We start from the raw sequence: 20438 nt of genomic DNA on the forward strand, positions 1-20438 counted from the left end.
ATTGAAGGGTGCATTGTGCTAGGAACTATACAAAGACATAGAAAGACAGTCACTGCACCGCATGGAATTTACAATCTAAATTCCCAATTCTGTGATGAGCTCTATGTGGGCACCAGGGTCCATTTATTGCAGGAACAGGGCCTATGGTCTAAATTCTGAGGGACATATTTTCAAAGATATTTAGGTGTCTAAAGATGCAGATAGGGGCCGAATGGGATTTTCAAAAGTGCCTCAAATTTTTCTGACAAATAGATTATTTGCTATAACATGCAGTTTCAGGTCAACCAAAACTATTTGCAAATTTGGTCAAGTTTGCCAAACACTTTCTACTGAACTGAAAAAGTCAAAACTTTTTGTGGTGGCTGCTGGTGGTGGCACCACCTCCCTTATAAGCCTTAATCTAGTGGTTAAGGCACTCACCTGGGATGTGGGAGACCCCGGTGCAATTCTTCCCTTTGCCTGATGAGGAGAAGGAATTTGACTTTGGGTTTCCTGCATTGCAGGTGAGTGCCTTAGCCAAAAGACTATAGAATATTCCGCCATGGGGCTCTCTCAGTCTCTCCTCTTGAAAATAAATAAATAGTCATCAGAGCAGGGATTTGACCTTGCGTCTCCCACATACCAGGTGAGTTCCCTAATTACCAGGCCCCATCTCTGGCCAAATGACTCTCCATTGTCATCATGAATGACTACAAATAGGCTTGGATTAGATTTTTATTGGTAAATGTCTACTTCACTGTACACAATCAAAAATGACAAAAAAAATTCCATCAATAATAATCAAAATTTACAGATAGGCAAAGTTAGAAAAATTCTGCTTGTGAACTTATTGGAGTTCAAATTAAGGATATTTACTTTGAATATTTTGACATGATGTTGAAAATTTGCATTTGAACAGTCATAACTTTATAACAGTTTTAACTTTGTCTATCTCAATGTCTACTGTCCTTAAATAATTGTCTGATCCCACCACTGCCAGACCCACAATTATGAAAATTTAAATAAATAAACATTTTTAAGAAGCTTAAACCCCACAATCTGGCACAGCTGTGAAAATTTAAATTGATAAAAATCAGGGGGGGAAATGCTTAAAAATATTGATATTATCTGTCAAAATTATAAAGGAAAAAAAAAAACCAAATTCTGCCAAGCCTAACTGAGTTGCCACTATAAATGACAATGGATAGCCACACATCCCAGGTAAGTGCTTACCCACTGGGCTTAAAGCTGATAAGGGAGGCAGCAGCACCACCACAACCTGTTTTGTCCATCTACTTTTCCTTCCTTTTCTCAAAACGTCTGAAAGTTGAAACAAAATTTGTCAGGTTGAAATGTAACATTTTGTTTTAACATTGGCAAAATGTTTTGTTTTTACTTGACTTTTTTTGACATTTCGAGTTGCTGAAAAACTAAAAAAAAGTTTTCAGTTTGATCCAAAACAAAACTTTTTTCAGATTTTTTAAAATTGCCGGTGAACCAAAAAAACCACACCATTATTCACCCAGCTCTAGCCCTACGAGCTTAGCTGAATCAACCACATTTTCCAAAATTTACACAGTAGCTTTTAAGTGAAAAATGATTTCACATGGATGTACTAACTGACAAACTTACAGTTATATGAACAAACATGCAGTCCATGTAACAAAGTAATTATGTGCTCTGGAAATACAAACTGTGAAAGTCACCAGGGCCTGATGAAACACATCCTAGAATACTCAAAAGAGCTAACTCAGGAGGTATCTGAGCCATTAACGATTATCTTTGAAAAGTCATGGAAGATGGGAGAGATTCCAGAGGATTGGAAAAGGGCAAATATAGTACCAATTTATAGAAAGGGAAATAAAGACAACCCAGGGAATTATAGATCAGTCATCTTAACTTCAGTACCTGGAAAGATAATGGAGAAAATAGTTAAGCAATCAATTTTCAAACATCTAAAAGATTATAAGGTGATAAGAAACAATCAGCATGGATTTGTCAAGAACAAATTGGGTCAAACTGACCTAATAGCTTTCTTTGAATGGGTAACAAGTATTGTGGATAGTGGGGAAGTGGTAGATGTTGCATATCTTGACTTTCATAAACAAACTAGGGAAATATAACTTAGATGGAGCTACTATAAGGTGGGTGCATAACTGGTTGGAAAACTGTTCCTAGAGAGTAATCGGTGGTTCACAGTCAAGCTGGAAGGGCATATCAAGTGGGGTCCTGCAGGAATCAGTTCTGGTTCTGTTCAGTATCTTCATAAGTGATTTAGATAATGGCACAGAGAGCACACTTGTAAAGTTTGCAGATGATACCAACCTGGGAGGTGTTGCAAGTGCTTTGGAGGTAGGATTAAAATTCAAAATGATCTGAAATGATGAAATTCAAAAAGGACAAATGCAAAGTACTCCACTTAGGAAGGAACAATCAATTGCATACATACTAAATGGGAAATGACTGCCTAAGAAGGAGTACTGCAGAAAGGGATCTGGGGGTCATAGTGGATCACAATCTAAATATTGGTCAACAATGTAATACTGTTGTAAAAAAAAGCAAACATCACTCTGGGATGTATTAGCAGGAGTGTTGTAAGCAAGACACAGGAAGTAATTCTTTGCTCTACTCCACACTGATTAGGCCTCAACTGGAGTATTGTGTCTAGTTCTGGGTGCCACATTTCAGGAAAGATGTAGACAAATTGGAGAAAGTCCAGAGAAGAGCAACAAAAATGATTAAAGGTCTAGAAAACATGACCTGTGAGAGTAGATTGAAAACATTGGGTTTGTTTAGTCTGGAGAAGAGTAGACTGAGAGGGGACATGATAATAGTTTTCAAGTACATAAAAGGTTGTTACATGGAGGAAGAAGAAAAATTATTGTTCTTAACCTCTTAGGATAGGACAAGAAGCAATGGGCTTAAATTGCAGCAAGGGTGGTTTAGGTTGGACATTAGGAAAAAGTTCCTATCAAGGTGGTTAAGCACTGGAATAAATTGCCTAGAGAGGTTGTGGAATCTCCATCATTGGAGATTTTTAAGAGCAGGTTAGACAAACACCTGTCAGGGATGGTCTAGAGAATACTTCTTCCTGCCATGAGTGCAGGGGCCTGGACTAGATGACTTCTCACGGTCCCTTCCAGTCCTATGATTCTATGATAATGGCACTCATTTCCTCCACTCATGGTGCACGGTGTTTTAGTGTGCTGGGTCATGATTTCCCAAAACACAATGCACACTGTTGCTTCTCTCGCTGACATAATGGGGAATAAATATCTATACATGTACTACTTAACTGCCCAGGAGCTAGATGCTATGAACCACAGGTGCTCAGATATTAGTACTAGATAGCTTAGGTAGCATAAGGCAAGATGTCTCCAGCACCTGAGAAGGGATCATGATGCATTCTGGAGGTGGCATCTGGAGTATAGTATTGAGCTTATTGTATATTATTTTAGCTATTAAGTTATAAATCCAGCTGGCATGTTCTCAGAATTACACAGCCTAGGAACCTTATTGGTCAATCATATTGATCTCTGAGTCCATGTAATTTCACATGAAGCTTAATACGACAAGCATAGAATTTTACATACACATATACCAATACCACTGTAAATATGTACAATATCATGTGCATGCAAATTTGTAACCATGTTCACTATTTATCTCCTTACACTTGTTCTTACCTGCTTCAGAACTGGTACATTCTTGAACTGCACTAACTGAACTAGGGGACAAAACGTCATCATCAAAACTGATAAGATCTCCTTCCCCAACTGGTTTACTTTGCAAAGTACATGTTGAGAGGTTGGTTGGAGCCGATGACTCTCTCAGGGACATGAAAGCTGTTGCTTGGGTAGCTACCGAGAGACTGGGAGCAGCGATGATTGGTTTTAGTAAAGTCGAATGAGGGGCAGGACTTTCTACAGAAAGAGACTTTTTGGGAACGAGTGGCCTTGGAGCAGGAACTGGGAATTTCTTTTGTTCATCATTGTTCTCTGAAGCTGACCCATTCCTTGCATCAAGCAAATCATTACTAGTACTTTTTACAAGGCCAGGTTTTGGTTTCTTTGGCAATTCAGGTTTGGTTATGACATTACTCCCGGCTTCTTGAGGTTGAGGGTGCCATTTCCTGGATGTAGCTTTTTGTGTGTTTTCTGTCCATGAACCCGACTCTCCTGAAGCTCTCCTGGCCCCTAGCTCTGGTTTTGGAGCTATTATTGGCTTCTTTGCAGAAACAGTTGGTCTTGGGACAAATGACCGTGGAGCAATTTCTGGTTTCTTTGATAATCCTGAGATATCAGAATTTGCTTGGGATTCAAAAGCTTTGATTCTTGAACCAATACTATTTTGGCTTTTTTCTGTATTCATACTGTTCATCACCATGTGATTGTCCAATAAGCTATTATCTAAGAGGGACACTGGCTGACTTGGAGATGGCTCCCTTTCAGCTTGAGGCTGGCTCACTTCTTCCTGATTGTCTTGTGATTTGCTTTGAATATCTCTGACCACAGGTCTGAGATTGCCTTTTGATCTTGGTTTTGGCAGTGGACCGGTCACATTACTGGGATTTTCTTGGCACTTCCATTCTTCAGACACTTCAGAGACAACTAAGGGAGCCTCATTTTCTGAAGGATTGCTATTTAAGAGAGGTCTGGGAGGTTTGAGAGGACTTTGCACTGCTGACAGAAAAAAGAAGCTTTCAAATTGTATTCTGACACATCTTAAACACAAATTTACTTTGTCATTTGGCCTCTCTAACCATTCTGACTGAAAATCCACCAACTATTTCCACCTAGAACTCACCATTTCTTGTGTTACATTTGTCATTCTCCCTTTTTCAAGGGGGCAAAAATACATTACACTCTAGAAAAGAATTGATCTTTGCACAAATGCATAGAATTTACAAGTAATAAGTCCAAAATTACTTTGCTGACTTGCAGCACTTTCATTTTAACATACTCAAAGCACCATCAAATAAAGAAAAATATTTTTAAAAATGTTTCATGACATTGAGGGTTTCCCAGCAGTGGCTAGAACAAGGAATAGTACAGCAGCTTCTCCAACCACCTTTGCATACATCTCAGTCCTGAACTACAACCTCCCTGTTTTTTCATTCATTTTTTTCAGATTCTCTGGCCAAAAAGGATTGCAAATACAGCTAAAATGGAAAAATACTTGTAATGCATTATAGCCTAGGGTAATATTAAAGAACAACACGTTTTTACTTCTGACACAGACCAGAATGGAGTATCAGGTCATCAGAGGTAAGAAGCAAATGCAGTAATTCATAGCAGCACCTAGTCCATAAGTGAAATACTTTTATTGGATGTAGAAAGGATTAAATTGATTTTTAAAAGCATCCCCAGAACACAATCTGTAAAATCTTTGATAATAAGAAGTCCATAGAGCATTTACCTTGAACAATTTCAGATTCACAGAGAGTAGGTAGGTTGTTTTTTACATTACTTCTTGGCAAATGGCTGATTATTTCCTCTGGAAAGTCAGTTTGTGTTGCAGATGTTGCAGTGCATCTAGAAGCAGCAGCAGCATTATTGTTATTTGTTGTATTGACTTGCACTTGGTTAATTTCTTTTATCACCTGCTCATAAGATGGTGGAAGCTACAAAAGAAAAAAGGTAAAAATTTTAATGTGTTCATATATGAAAATTAAAAAAAAAACCCTACATGAATTCAGAAATGCTACCCTGACATGTACAACAAAAATACAAACAAAACAACAGAGTAGTTCTCTTTTAAGAGGACAATGAGTTCTGGTGATGTTATTGTTCCTCTTTGCACTTTAAAATTAACATGAATTACACATGTAACCTAAATACGTCCCTTATCTGCTCACCTCAGCTGGAACAAGCTCATTTGTCCTCCAGTTAGTCTGGGAAGGAGGAGGGAATCCTAATCCTTGTGGAGTGACATTTCCACCTGGAAACCAGGAGGATGGTCTGAGAGGCTCAGCAGCAACTATTGTAATCTCAGGACGTCTGCAAAGAAACATAAACAAGGTGATTGCGGGAGAGGGAAGGAATGACTGACTAGCAAGTTTTACAATAATGATTTAAATAAACACTAAAATAATATGTTTTCCTAGTAGTTCCAGTTCTATTCCTGACTTTGCAAAGATGCCTTGTATGATTTTATACAGTCACTTAACCTTTCTGGTCCCAGTGAAGCAAGCACTCAGGGTCCCCATTCAGCAGAGCACTTAAGTACATTCCTACCTCTAAGCAAAAGAGAAATTCTATTGACTACAACAGGCTATTCATGTACTTCAAGGTAGGCATGTGCTTAAGTACTTTACTAGAAGGTGTCTTTGTGTCCTTGTGGGATAAAGTGGTTTGGGAATCTTCTGATGAAAGGCACTAATAAATGCAAAGCATTATTATTAACTACTGTGTAGAAATAATGCAAGGCAACAAAACAAATTTAAGATGATTTTTTTTTAAAATTAAGATGTCTTAGCCCAGATAGTGCAAGGATTGGGGCTAAATCTGTACCTTTTCACCTGTTCAGCCCAGTGAGAAAACAACAAACTTTTTGTGAATATTTAGGCTGATTTTTTTAAATGAATTTACTTCAGCCGTGCTACTTGTGTTCATTTCCTTTGATCATTTACAAGACTGAGTTTTAACTAACATGAATACTCACAGAAAGCTAATTGAAGGCTACACAAGTGAGTTTTCATGCTGGGAGTTTTTGTGTACTAATCTAATCAGAGAACAAAAACACCACCATGTGATATATCTGACCAATTAGAACTATCCTTAGTTTGAATAGAGAATATTGAATATTCATGGAGAATTGTTCATATTGAATCCCACAGAGTTTAAAAATTCACAAAGATTACAAGTAATTTGGAGTGAAGACCAAATCTGAGGAAATCATGAGGAAAAGAAGCTAAAGTTTTCAACCAATTAATTTGTTCTAATTTATGGACGTGGATCAAATTACTGCTGTTTTCTCTGTTTTTGTGTATGCCGTTGTTCACATGTGATTCTAGGCTCACTTATGCTGCGCCTCCTAAATATATTTAATAAAAACAGTTTAGACACTTTTCAGAATATCTAGTTGGCAGTGGACAGTTCTCAACATCATTAATAATAATATTAAATGTTACCACACTGCACTGGCTACCTACTAACAAGTGGCAGAAGGTGGGGGGAATTTAATGTGTTTATTTAGAAAGCCTTACCTGGTTTCGTTCTTTGGTACCTAAAGGCTTGTCTACATGGAGAATTTTAGGAAAATCTCCCCCCAGTGCTAAAGCAAGGGTAATCAAGCCTCAAACTCTGTAGGGCAGAGCCTGTCTTTTTGTTATATTTGTGAACAGTGCTTAGCACAATGGGGCCCCAGTCCCTGATTCCAAACTCTAGGTGCTACCACAGCATAAATAATGATAATGCTTCTGAGTGTAAATCAGTTGCCTACAAGAGTAAAGGATGTATTTCCTATCCCCCAGCACCAATAATCAGTATTGCACAACTGTGCTCTCTGGAACCTTTCAAGATAGTCTGCATAATAAAATATTTTGAGAACCAAACAGTGTTGGGAGGGGGGCGGGATCCAGAACATGTCTCTATTGTGAAACTGTCCATAGAATGAAAAGCTTGGCGAATGCTTTGCTGTATTAATGAGTTGTATGCCTTTCTTGGCCATTGCGGAATGCTGGATATCTGGCTACATGGACCATTTGTTATGGTAACTTCTTCTGTCATTTTGCTATCAGAAAATGCACAAATATATGTTTAAAGGGTACTTTTAAAAAAGGATAGGAAGGGATAGAAAGTCAGCACCCAGAGGTTATGACAGGTTAATTGGGGCTCCCTTTCTGAGCAGCTGTAGGGGTGTGTGTGTGTGTATTTAAGTTTGTTTCAGGTTGAAAATACAATCACCTAGAAATGGAGGCCATAAGTTTTTTTAAAAATTTCAGACCAAAAAAATCCATCTTCTTAAAATCTCATTATTTTTAAAATGTATTTATTTCTTTGGTTCCAGTCATTACTGTTTTCGCACAGAAAAATCAGAAAGGAAAAAAAAAAAAAAACCCCAGAAGAACAAAAGTAGGATCCTGACACGATCCGTTAAAATAAACTCTAAAGCCAACTATTAGGATGACATGTGGTTGAAATATAAATAACCATGTTATACCTTCTATCTCTCTGATGTTCGGTATGAGAAGAAGTCCGAGAAGCTATTAAAGAAAGAAAAACAAAGTTAATCTGGACTTGTACAGCAACAAAATAAAGACAGTAATACTAAAATTCTCACCAAGCTATCATAAATTATTGACTGTACATAGCATTTGATCATAAACTACAGATTTCTAAGAATGGCCATATCTAAATAAAAATTATTTGTATTTAACACAAGAGAAAATTTTTAAAAGCTATTCATAAGCAATACTTTGAGATTGACACAGAATATACATATTTACACACACACTGGAGTTCAAGAATCCCTTAAGGCATATTGTGTGATTCAGACAACTTGCAGTGAAAAGAAGGAAAAGATCCAAAACAGTTACCGCAATATTAAATACATATGACTATGCTTAAAACCACATGAAAGCTGTGAAAGAAACTAACAAAAGCAAGAAAATTAATGAAAGCAAAGCTACCACATCCTAACACACACTTTTGTGCCTTTTTGTTTTTCACCACTCCATGAATTAAGAACAGAGTAATAAACCTTAACCTTGTCTTTTGACAATTTATTTCCTAGACTTTGTGGGGGGGGGGAAAAATTACATGTTTGTTAGTTCAAACTTTTGGTTTGGTTTAATAATTATTTTTTAAAAATCTAATCCAATACAAAAGATATTTACCTGAAAAACTATTTCAGTCTACTGGGTAAATATTTAATAGAATTGTGTGCAGGAGAAATGTACTTAGCACTGCTTATTAAAAAATTAATCCAATGTCTACTTATCAGAGTTTAAATTCTCGGGCATTTAATTCACACAAATAATGAGACCATTTCTGGGCTAATAGTTATCTACATTTATTTTTTATATCCACTGCATTTTGGATTTTCACAAGCTCATTAAATCCTCACTCTCTAATCCTGTATTTTTGTAATATTTACATTCAAATATTTTTTTAAAGGCCACACTAACTTTTTAAAATGTGGTTAAACAACAACAACAAAAAAGAAATTAACTCTCAGCTGAATCTTTGCATAGCAAATGTGATTTAGGGAGAAATAAAGTTTATTGTGCAAAAAGCTGACAATTGCACCATTATTATGCCATCATAGACTGATAGCTGAAATCAGCAAAGCACCGCTTGAAAAAAACCCAGCATAGTATTGTCACAGACATACCTCTTCCACGGGGCATTTTTGATGTGCACTATTCATGAGTGCTAGAGGAAAAAAAGAAGGGGTTAAAGTAGAGAAAGAGGGCTCAAGGAAGAAAAAACAATCCTATATGTCAATAGACAAGATTAATTGGATATGTGTTAGTCACACAAGAATAGTGCAGATTTCAGGTTTAAAAAACAAAAACTGATAGTTCAAAATAAAATTTTAAAAAATCAAAAGCAATTTAATTGACTTTTTAATTTCTATTCTCATACTGAATTTAATAGGGATTTACTTATTGCCTGGCGATGTCATCTTAATTGTGAACAGGAAAACTGAGAAAGAAAGGACCTCTGTACTGCTGATTTCATAGTTTGAATGCTCTTTTTAGGTATGTATTGATTGGTGTCTGTTTTGATATAAACTCTCTTGTTTTATTTACTTTATAAACAGATGGGATATACTTTATACACTGATGGTCTGACCCAACTCCCAAGTAGTTGAATCAGATTCTTCAGTAATATGCATTCTATCCATTCCCAGCTATCCTTTAACCCCCATGTATGCATAAATATACATTTCCCTTCTTAGATTTCCCTTTCACTAAGAATAGAGAAAAGAGATAAATCTCTCCAACTGGTATGAGATACCTATTTGCAATAAGTGTTGTTATAACCATGTTGGTCTCAGGATATTACAGAAACCAAGTGGGTAAAGTCATATCTTTATTGGACCAACCTCTATTAGTGAGAGAGAGAAGCTTTCACTGAGCTCTTCTTCAGGTCTGTGAAATGTATTCAGTGTCGCAGCTAAATACAAGGTGGAACAGATTGTTTAGGATAAGTAGTTACATATTTCAAGGGATCATTCAAGGTGAAATGGCACATTAAACCTCTCCACTCATGAGGGTATAGGCAGGGAAATAAGGCAGGGGGCTGTAAAGGGGTTATAGATTGGTGTAATAAGCCATAAATCCAGTGTCTCTGTTCAGCCCTTAATTTTTAGTATCTAGAAAAATTATGAATTTAAGTTCCCAGACTCGTCTTTTGAAGGTGTTGTGCAGGTTTCCTTTGAGGATGAGGACTAAGAGGTCAGATATAGAGGGATCACTTTGTGAAAAGTATTAGCAATTTAAGTGTTCTACTCTTTGCACTGCCTTGCTAGAAGATAGCTGGCAACTGTCTGTCTTGAGAAATGATGGTGCAAGTGCCAAAGCTGTTCAGTTACTGTGTATCATACTGCAGTGTTGTGAATGGCTAAAAAGTCCAATTCTCGAGCAACAGATTGTGTAGGAGTGATGCGCAAGGCGAGAAGATGAAACCGGTGCACTACTGGCCCTTAAGGTCTCCTGCACTTTCCTCTTTGCTCTGTCTTCACTTTTCTCTCTCTCAGCCTCTGACTTCCTGGTGCAGCACAGTCCTCCAATGTAGCCTTTTGCTAGTTGCCTTTTCTGGGCTTGCAGTGCAGATGTTGAAAGTTTTCAGCTCCCTCTTGCAAACTTCCTTGAACTTGAGCCTACGATGGCCCAGTGACCTTGGAGCATCCACAAGTTCTCCATACAGGAGGTCCTTTGCAATGTGTTTATCATCCATCCAGTATAGATGACCAAACCAACAAAAATGTCTCTATTTAAGAATAGTGAATAAATATTAGACTTGGCAATTTTGCTTTCTCAAATACTTTGGTATCAGGGACTTGTATGTGAAATCAAACTAAGACAGCAGGTGTGGAAAGTGTTTAGCCTTCTTTCGTGCCTTCGTAGATGGTCCAGGTCTTGTCACTATACAGCAGCATGCTCAGGACACACCTTGTGCCATAATCAATGTCTTCTTTAGACTGATCACTGATGGTTAAACCAAATTTATCACAAGCTAACACAAAGCTATTGCAAAGTTTCTGGAGTGCCTATGTGAAACAAGCCCTGAGCTGTTGGCAAAAAAGTTCTAATTCTGCTTTTAGACAAGCAATGTCGAAGAGTTTTCCATCTGATCTTGCTTGCTAGATGAGAAAGTATACTGTGGATTTTATTTCAGTGACTAGGAGTATTTCTTCAAATTATGCTGCAAACCAGTCCTTATCTTGTGCAGTCTTTTTACCAAAAGCTAAGATATTCATCCAGAATGCGCTCAATACTCCATCAGCATTCAGGAAGGGGCAATCAATGACATAGTTTCCCTGAGATTCATAGTGAATTGGAAACACCTTCCTTGGTCTTTTGTGTTGTTGATGTTAATTTGTATGCAACAGCTTTGTTTAGAACGATGGAATTTCTGTAGTGAAAGCCTGACTGGCAGCATACATGTGCATGGTCTGCGTTATGGTCTGCATCACGAAAACCGCGAGTATGGAGAACATTCTGCAAGTGTTTTCTACAACTAACAATTAAATTCAGTTGGTGCTAGTGTCCAGATCTGGAGTGTCTCCACAAGACCTTTCGATGATGACTGCATTGAAAGTAAGTGTTGGTAATGCATGCTCCTTGGTTGGTACAGAACTAACCATTTGTAATTAATTTTTTCCACTCTATGGTGGCAAAAACCTAGCAGCCACATCTCATGATCTGAGCTGACCCTAACAATGAAGTATCCCAACAGATAGAGTCACTTGCCTGATGGTAGCTTACTGATGCTATCAAGGTGCTTATAGAACAAATCCTTCTCTTCAGAAATGGAAGAAAGCGTTGGGGCACATATATTGATGATATTGGCAAAACCACCTGTCATAGATATTCTTAGTGATATAATTTGTCCCGATGTTGCAAGGGGATGGATGCTAATGAGTTTTTGACTGCAAATACCACCCCATGACCAGAGCACTCTTCTTTGTTTTTTCTATGCCAGAAGAGGGTGTAATGAATCTTTCGTAGAGAGCCTGTGTCAGCTAGTCTGGTTTCAGAGAGAGTGGTCAGATCAATGTCAACGTTCTCCAGCTCTTTATCGATCATAGCATACCTTCAAGGATCACTGACCTCCTCCAGGTCATTTAACATACCAGGGCACATTGTCTTCACATTCCAACAAGCAAGTTTGAAGAGGATGATCATTGTACCTGTAACTTTGGCACATACGCAGCGAAAATAAAGAAGCAGATGCTTGCCCTAGGACAAAAAGTCCCCCTCTTGGTGGGACTGACTAGACACAGAGGCTTGGAGATCAACATATTTTGAAGCAAGCACAGCTGCAGGAACTACCTGAAGAAGCGGATGCCAATCACCTGATATTTTCTCCACCGTGGACTGGGTGTAGGGTTTCCTCTCCTCGCCTTTGTAAAACCAAAAACTAGATGCAAAGTGGTAGCACCAGATGGAATTATTCTTTGTGGATATTGTTTTTCATTCCAACAGGGATCTGGCATTACCCCCATCAATCAGGATTCCCAGTTTAGTCACTCGACCTGCAGAAGGTTGTACTGGGTTACATGGAACCAGTAGCAGGCCTTACATGCCTGGCCTGACCTTATCCCTATGAGATACAAAGTCTTATTCAAGGTTTATGCCCTAATATTCAAAGCCCTCCATAAGATTAGCCCCAACTATTGAAAAGATCAATTCTCCCTCCATAACCATGAATTCCCATGACAGCTAAATTCCACTGGAACAATAAATGACACTTTCAACCAATGGGAGAAGTTCATGAGTGCAGGAGAAAGAATTTTCATGGGGCTCGGATCTAAACTATGGAACTCACTCCTGCAAATAAATAGAACAGCTCTGCGTACGCTCAAAAGCTTGTCTCTCTCACCAACAGTAGTTGGTCCAATAAAAGATAGTACCTCACCCACCTTGTCACAGCTCACACTGCATTCAAAAGCAAATGGAAACCCTCTTTTTTCAGCTTAGCTTTCTGTCAATAGACCTCTCTCTCTCACACACACACGCACACGGTTAACCTGACCCAACCAATAAATAAAAGCTCTACCTAGTTGAGTTTACTCTTACAAGCAGAGATGGAACAGAGAGTTTACTTTACTTTAATTACTCAAGAGATGAGGGCCCTATTCACACTTACAGATATAGAAAAGGCAAGGGAACTAGGAATGAAAACAAATTAATGAGGGATGAATAATATGACTAGTCCACTCAAAGTGTCAACTTGGTTTCATTGCATCCTCCAGCCTACATGACCAGTTGTGTTGTTTTGTTCAATGAGACAGATGTTATTTCCGCTCTTTAGTTAAAAAAAAAAAAAAATGGCTGGAAGACCTTTTCCCCTGGAGGTGAGAAAAGAGGAAGCAGGAGTTGGGGCGTATGTGGCAGTGCACATGGACCAGGGGGTAATCCAGCAGAGAACTACTCTGAGTGGAAGTGTGAGGATGTGTGTGTTGTTTATCTTAATGTACAAATCCTACACAACATCTTCCTATTATGTTAACAAATAAGTTAATTAAAAAGATATTTAAAAGTAGGTGCATGTCTTGAATGTCCCTCTTGAAAAGAAGCAGTCCCAGAGTTTTTTTCAGTCTCTCCAAAAAAATCTTCTGTACTTCAGTGAAATTAAATTACTTGCGAAGGATTTTTTAACAACTGGACTTGTGGCCTTTTTTGTTTCTTTATGATGCTGGAAGAGTTTCTTGTTTTCCCTGCCCATTTTTTAACCTTAGAACTACAGCTTTCTGTGCTTTTAAAGAAGGACCTTTTGGTCTCAGGAATTTGTATTGTAAGCTCTCACACCTTCACTGAAGGGGCAGAGGTGAAAACAATTACATCCTTGCTCCGAAGCATTCTTTGGTTGATGGAGTTGAATGGATGTTAACAAAAATAAAGTTTTCATCTTCCCTTCTCCTCTCAGTGGCTCAGCTTCCAGTCTTGTAATTCTCATGAGCTCATCATTTCAATACTTCTAGCATAACTGGAGAAAATTTTAGGATAGACAAGACCTGAATTTCTAATGTTAAAAAAAAAAAAAAAAAAAAAAGGCAGGAAAAATATAACGACACAATAAGTCCAATTGTTTTTCCTTTGTGGGTCACCGTTAAAAAGCATGCCCCTATTTTTGTCCCCTAATATCCTATTTATGAATTTCAAATACTGACAGCTTTAAGTTCAAAGCGTAATGCCTTTCTCATGGAAATCAATGGGAACCTGTTTCCATTTCAGTGTGCATGTTCACGGGTAAGATGGTTGTTACCTTGAATTCAGCTCAGAGCCATCCATTGCCATAGAAATGCTGACACTTTCACAGGTATATATTAGTAATATTAGATAAATAAAAACTAATGATAACTATATATGCTATGGTTGGAGAAAAACAGAACAAAAACCTGAGTTCTCCTTTAATGCTTCATCTGCAATGGCAATAGGTACAATATAAATGATAATATATTTTAAATAAATATTAATTCTGAGAGTTCTAGATTTCAAAATTTGCATTCAGTTTCCTTCTTGCAACCAGCATTTTTGTATTTCTTTCATTCCAACGGAATGTGCAGTGGTAAGAGAGTATATTGTGTGTTTTGGATAGAGTTATGATATACCCTAGCTCCTTTATGACTGGAATCATCCCCTCATCCTTTCCCCTTTAGATAATATTCTTGCTAACTAGTTTGTTTTTCTTTTAGATTTGACACACATATGGATTATTGTTTTCAGTGATGAAAAGTTAAAAAGTAAAAAAACATATCAAACATGTTTCACAATTGGACCTATGGAATCACATTGCAAATTTTCAACATAGGATAAAAAGTAGTAAGCCCATTCTGACAAGGTGGTTTCTTTTTCAACTGAGGCCAGAATATAAAGCTCTTTGGGGAAAGGCTATGTCTATGTTTGTACAGAATCTGGGCTCAGAGTTGCCATCCTGTTTGGGCCACTGAGCACCACTGTAATATAAATATCACAATCATATTTTTCAATTCCCAGGAAATTGCAGTTTTGGCCATTTTTTTTTATTTCATTAAAAAATATATATGAAACACTGATTTGTTTTTTATTGTGGCAGATTCCACCATTTTTATAATTTCTAATTTTAATTATAATTAACTAATTTCATTTTTAATTAGAGAAGCCAAAACCTCAGACATGAACATGCCCAAACATTGGGGGAAGTCCAGGTCCAAACTGTGCAGCTCAGACTCTTTTAGTCAATTTTAGTCCTAGCAATTATAGTTTCAGAAAATGACTTCTGTCTATTACATTTTTTCAATAACCTTAGCTAATGTGATTATGATGAATTTTAAAATAATGCTAATTTTTTTAAACAGTAAGGATATGTACTAATCATTTTAACTGCAGATTCTCTTAGTGCTTTCACACCACAAGTCAGACATTCTTGCCCTCTGCCCAGTATAAAATGCAATACATTGGCATTTCTAAGAAATTATTCTTGTCACTATATATCTGTCTAGGTACTTATATGGCCTCCATCGCTGTAATATCTGAACATTTCCAGATAATTAAAACAGAAAAATAAACCATACTCTCTCTGTTCCTTCCTCTACCTGTAGGAGTAATTTGGAATAGTTAGTACAATGTGTGTGTGTGTGAGAGAGAGAGAGAGAGAGCAGGTTGTGTGTCCATAAGAAGTGCTTATTATGGGAAAGCTAAGTTGAAGAGACAAGTTAAAAACAGACAAACTGATTTCACAAAGGTCTTACTGGATAATTTTCATAAAACAAGAGGTTCAGATAATTGGGAGCTTTGTTGTTATGAAGCTCTTTAAAACCAGAGTGCTGAAGCTAGCACCTCAATAAACTCCTAAACTTCACTCATCCAGAGTTTAGGAGCCTCTATCATGCGGAACATAGCTGCTCTGCAGGACTGAAGCTCCACATGGGAGGCATGCTCCAGTCAGACAGTTAATAGCCCCGGGGAACATAACCAAATTTTGGTCAAACCTAGTGTTTCAGTTAATTGCGGCTGGAATATAATAGTGCATCTGTGAAAGAAAGTCAGTGAAATCTTAGGCACTTGTAGCTACCAGCTAGTCATATTAATGCAGAAGTATAGATGGTAAACCTTGAAGTGTACCAGGAAAGTACTGCTTGCAGATACCATCATGAAGCAATTTTCATGGCAGACATCACTCCAGAGGATAAACTAAGTTGCCAAAGCATGAATCCAGGAGCTTAAAACACAAACTGTACATCTGCTGCCACAAAGAGAAGGGCAACTATCAGCTTCTGGCTCATCTAGCTACAGCCCTACCATTGTGGGAGGGCCTGTCCAGACAGGGACATTCCACAAGCAGCTGCTGCCAATCACTCAGCTTCCTCACCCCACCCACGAAAGGGTATTAATAAAGGTGAGCTATAAAACCTGCTGTCCACAATGCAAGTTACTACTGCTCCTCTTACCTCTAGCCACATTCTTGCCTAGCGGATGACATCAGTGAAATGAGTCATAAAACGTCTTCCTGTGCCAGCCGCTGCTATACCTGGCTCCAGCTATACCTGTACAGTTTCCCATCCTTGCCCAAGGCATGAACCCCACTCTCCTCCGTCTCATTATTACAAACTTTCACAGTCTGTTTGGTTTTTTTCCTTCTCTGACAAAAGTCTTATTTTCAGACATCTGTTTTGTTTAAACTGGAGGACATATTGGACTGGCTTTTCATTAGCCAGTGTTTCTTTACGGTTCAGGTAATCACATATGTTTATTTTTATATATAAATACTGAATTTCTCTACATAGTCCACGTGCTTTATTATTATTTTTGTTTGTATTATAACAGTGTCTGGAGACCCCTACCATAATAAGGGCCCCATTGTGCTGAGCATACAATACACAGAGCCCTGGCTGGTAGAGCAATTATTAAGGCTAGGAAATGGTGGTAATGGAGAGGAAGAAATCAGGGGTTGTACCCCTTACTACTATTTCTCTCTGTCCTCTAATTTGTGACATCCTAACTTTACTAAGGAAATCAATCTCAGGAAGAAGGGACTCTGCTGAGCTACCTAGCCATTTGAAATTATATGTTTTTATCTCCCCAGGTAGGGCTACAGTCAGGGACAGCAGGAGAGAAATAGGACTCCCCACTCCTCTGCTAAAAGCAGAGAGAGATAACTCCCAGATTCAATACATTTTAACCACTGTCCTCAGGTTGTAAACTTTGCTGACACCTGTCATGAGGCCTTGCAAATGGAAGCTAATGAGACCACAGAAGTTGAGATTCATTAAAAGAAAGAGGTTTCTAATGCGATCAGGGAAATATTGTTATAGAAGATACTGTACATTCTTGAGATTAATATTAAGAGTGAGCTGGGGAGCAGTCAGAGCTAGAGTTTTGATTCAGGACTATCAATAACTAAGATTGTTGGCATCCAGGTGACTATGTTTTTATATAGTCTGTCTACATAAATATATAATGGCTGTTTCACCCCTTTTTAAATCATGGGATATGTCTCTCTGAATATTTTAACACACGTGGTCATATACTAGTACTATATTATCATTACTTATTATTTGTATTGTATTTGCTTGATTGCTCATTGAGAGAAATTATACATGTAAATTGCCATAGGTGGCGCACAAGTCTTTCCTTTAGGGAAGGCTATGGAGCGCCAGAAGCTCCCTAGAAGTGTGTGCGTGGGGGGGGGCGGCGGCACTCCAGCACCCGGACCGTGGCCCCACCCCTTCTTGGCCTCTTTCCCCTGCCCCCCCCCCGCCCCTTCTCCCCCCCCCCCCCCCCAGGTCCCATCCTCACTCCGCTGCCTGGTGCTGGGCCTTATGCTGTGCTGTAGGGCTCCTCACTGCCCCCTGCTCCTCACTGCCCTCCCTGGGCTCCTCACTGCCCCCTCTAACCCCCCATGGGCTCCTCACTGCCCCCCCCCGACTCCCTGGGTTCCTTACTGCCCCGAACACCACCACCCCCGGCTCCACCCAGGCTCCTTACTGCCCCCTACCCAGGGCTCATTGCTGCTCCACTATGCCCCCCAGGGCTCAGTCCTGTCCTTTCCTCCCACACACACCCTGTGAGGCCCTGGTAGAGGAAGGGGAGAGGCCCATGCTGCAGCCGGGGGGGGGGGGGGGGGGGGGGGGGGGGGGGAGGGCGGCTCAGGGGTATGGCTGCCTGGGGAGCTTGTGGGGAGGCAGGAGGTCCACGGCCGCCACCACTTCCCCTTGCAGCGGGGAGGGCAGCAAGGCTCGTTCAGTTCCCCACCGCCGAGGGGCACAGCGAAGTGCTGCCTTCCCGGGTAACTGCCAAGGGGAGCTGGGCACAGGCCCATGGGCTGTGCTGGCAGCCGCATTGAGACAGCCCCACTGGCATTCTGCTCTGGGATCCCCACCTGGCAGAGCGCAGCGCTGTGGACAGCCTGGAGATGTGCCTGTGGGTGAGCAGAGCCAGAGCACCACGCCAGAGGCAGGCGGGGGGGGGGGGGGGGGGGGGGCAGGCGCGCGGGGGGGGGGGGGGGGGGGGGGGGGGGCGGGAAGAAGAGGCAGACTGGGGGTGGGGCCTCAGGGCGGAGCAGTGGCAGAGCTCAGGAGAGGAACGTAGGATGTGACCCACGCTGCGTCCAGCATTTGCCCCCAGAATGGCTAGCCTTTTTTATTTTGGGGGAGGCTTAACCTCCCCAAGCCCTTTATACATGCTACCCCTGGATAACTGCCTTTATATGTCTAGGATTTGTGAAATGTTACTCCATAATTGTGTAATGCTTTTGTGGATGGTTTTGTAACTAAAACAAAGGACTGGGGCGTGGACAATCTGGATTCAATTCCTGGCTCCAGTAGACTTCCTGCGTGATCTTGGATGAGCCACAATCTCTCAGTCCCTCAATTCCTCATTTGTAAAATGGGAATAACGATGGCAGCACCATTGTATACAAGGTGCTGCGTGTTAAGCATAGTATCATGAAGACTTGTTCTGAGCAGTTAGCAACACAGTGCTTACAGTGCTGCTGAGCACCTCGTGCCTGTCTATACTAGAGATCCCACGATTGCTAGCACAGGGGGAGATGGATCAGTGATAGCGACAGCGGAGAAGTTGAGTAGGAAAAAAATACACTAGTGTACATGTAGCTGAAGAGAAGATATTAGCTGGCATTTCAGAAAACTGTCGGCAAAAGACAAACATGAAACACAGGGGGATGAAAACATTATTTTGGATGATTCCAACTGAAGTGAATATCTGAGAACGTTATGGGTGGGGTAAGAGGACAGAAAGAGAAGATAAAGAGAGAAGTTAGGCGAGGCATAGACTAGACTTTCATCCAAGGCTTAAAAACAAAATCTCTACCCCAAAATGAAACCACATTCATGGGTCCAAACCCAGCTCCCATTAGTTTTGCCATTGACTTCAATGAAAGCAGGAAGATGCTTGAACCAATCAACCAAGTTAAAGTAGGCAACTAACAGCCAGATTCTTCAGAATCAGATATACACAGTTCACAGCACAAATGCACAGATAAGAGAAATGCTAGTGTTCTGCAAGAAGAAATAACTCAGCAGCAACTGGGAGACATGGTCTAAAACAGGGGTGGGCAAACTATGGCCTGCGGGCCGGATCCGGCCTGCGAGCCATTTTAAGCGGGCCGCGAGCCACACCACGCGGCTCAGCCCCGCTCCGGCGCTTCAGCTGGGTTGGGGCCAGACCATGCAGCTCAGCCCTGCTCCGGCACTTCAGCCGGGGCACTGGGTTCGGGGATGGACCCAGTGGCGTAGCCAGCTTTTAAGAGGAGGGGGAGCAAACCTAAAAAAGGCGCCCCCCTTGGCTCCTCCTCTGGCCACGCCCCCGGCTCCTCCTTCAGCCGCTCCACGCCCCCCCCCCCCCCCCCTGGGCTGGCTCCCCCGCCCGCACCGCCCCTCCCCCCCATGGCTCCTCCAGCCGCGGCTGCCGGGCCGCCACCAGCCTGCGCCCCCCTCCCCCTTCTCTGGCTGCAGCTGCCGGGCCACAGCCAGCCTGCGCTGCCCTCCCTCTCCTCCGGCCGCGGCTGCCGGCCCGCCGCCAGCCTGCGCCCCACCTCGCTCCTCCGGCCGCTTTTGCAAAGTGTGCGGAGGGGAAGTGGCTGCTTCCTCTGCACCCCGCTAGCTACGCTACTGGATGGACCACGCGGCTCGGTCTCGCTCCGGCACTCCAGACGGGGTGCTGAGTCGGGACCAGACCATGCGGCTCAGCCCCGCTCCGGCCGGGGCACAGGGTCAGGGGCTGCACCACTTGTCTCAGGCCCCATTCCGGCCGGGGCACAGGGTCAGGGGCTGCACCACTTGTC

At 40.9% G+C, this 20438-nt stretch overlaps 1 protein-coding gene across 1 annotated transcript in view; it reads right to left on the reverse strand.

The window, feature by feature from the left end:
* SH3D19 (SH3 domain containing 19) overlaps positions 1 to 20438 on the reverse strand; it is a 151401-nt gene that overhangs the window by 51357 nt on the left and 79606 nt on the right. Inside the window, exons 4-7 of the mRNA XM_026647849.2 lie at positions 8143 to 8185; positions 5837 to 5978; positions 5398 to 5602; positions 3666 to 4661 (exon numbers count right to left, since the gene is read on the reverse strand). Coding sequence (XP_026503634.1) covers positions 3666 to 4661; positions 5398 to 5602; positions 5837 to 5978; positions 8143 to 8185 — 1386 coding nt within the window. The remainder of the gene's footprint in view (positions 1 to 3665; positions 4662 to 5397; positions 5603 to 5836; positions 5979 to 8142; positions 8186 to 20438) is intronic.

Source organism: Terrapene carolina, unplaced genomic scaffold, assembly GCF_002925995.2.
Source record: "Terrapene carolina triunguis isolate 2854851 unplaced genomic scaffold, T_m_triunguis-2.0 Scaffold66, whole genome shotgun sequence".
NCBI lineage: Eukaryota > Metazoa > Chordata > Testudines > Emydidae > Terrapene > Terrapene triunguis.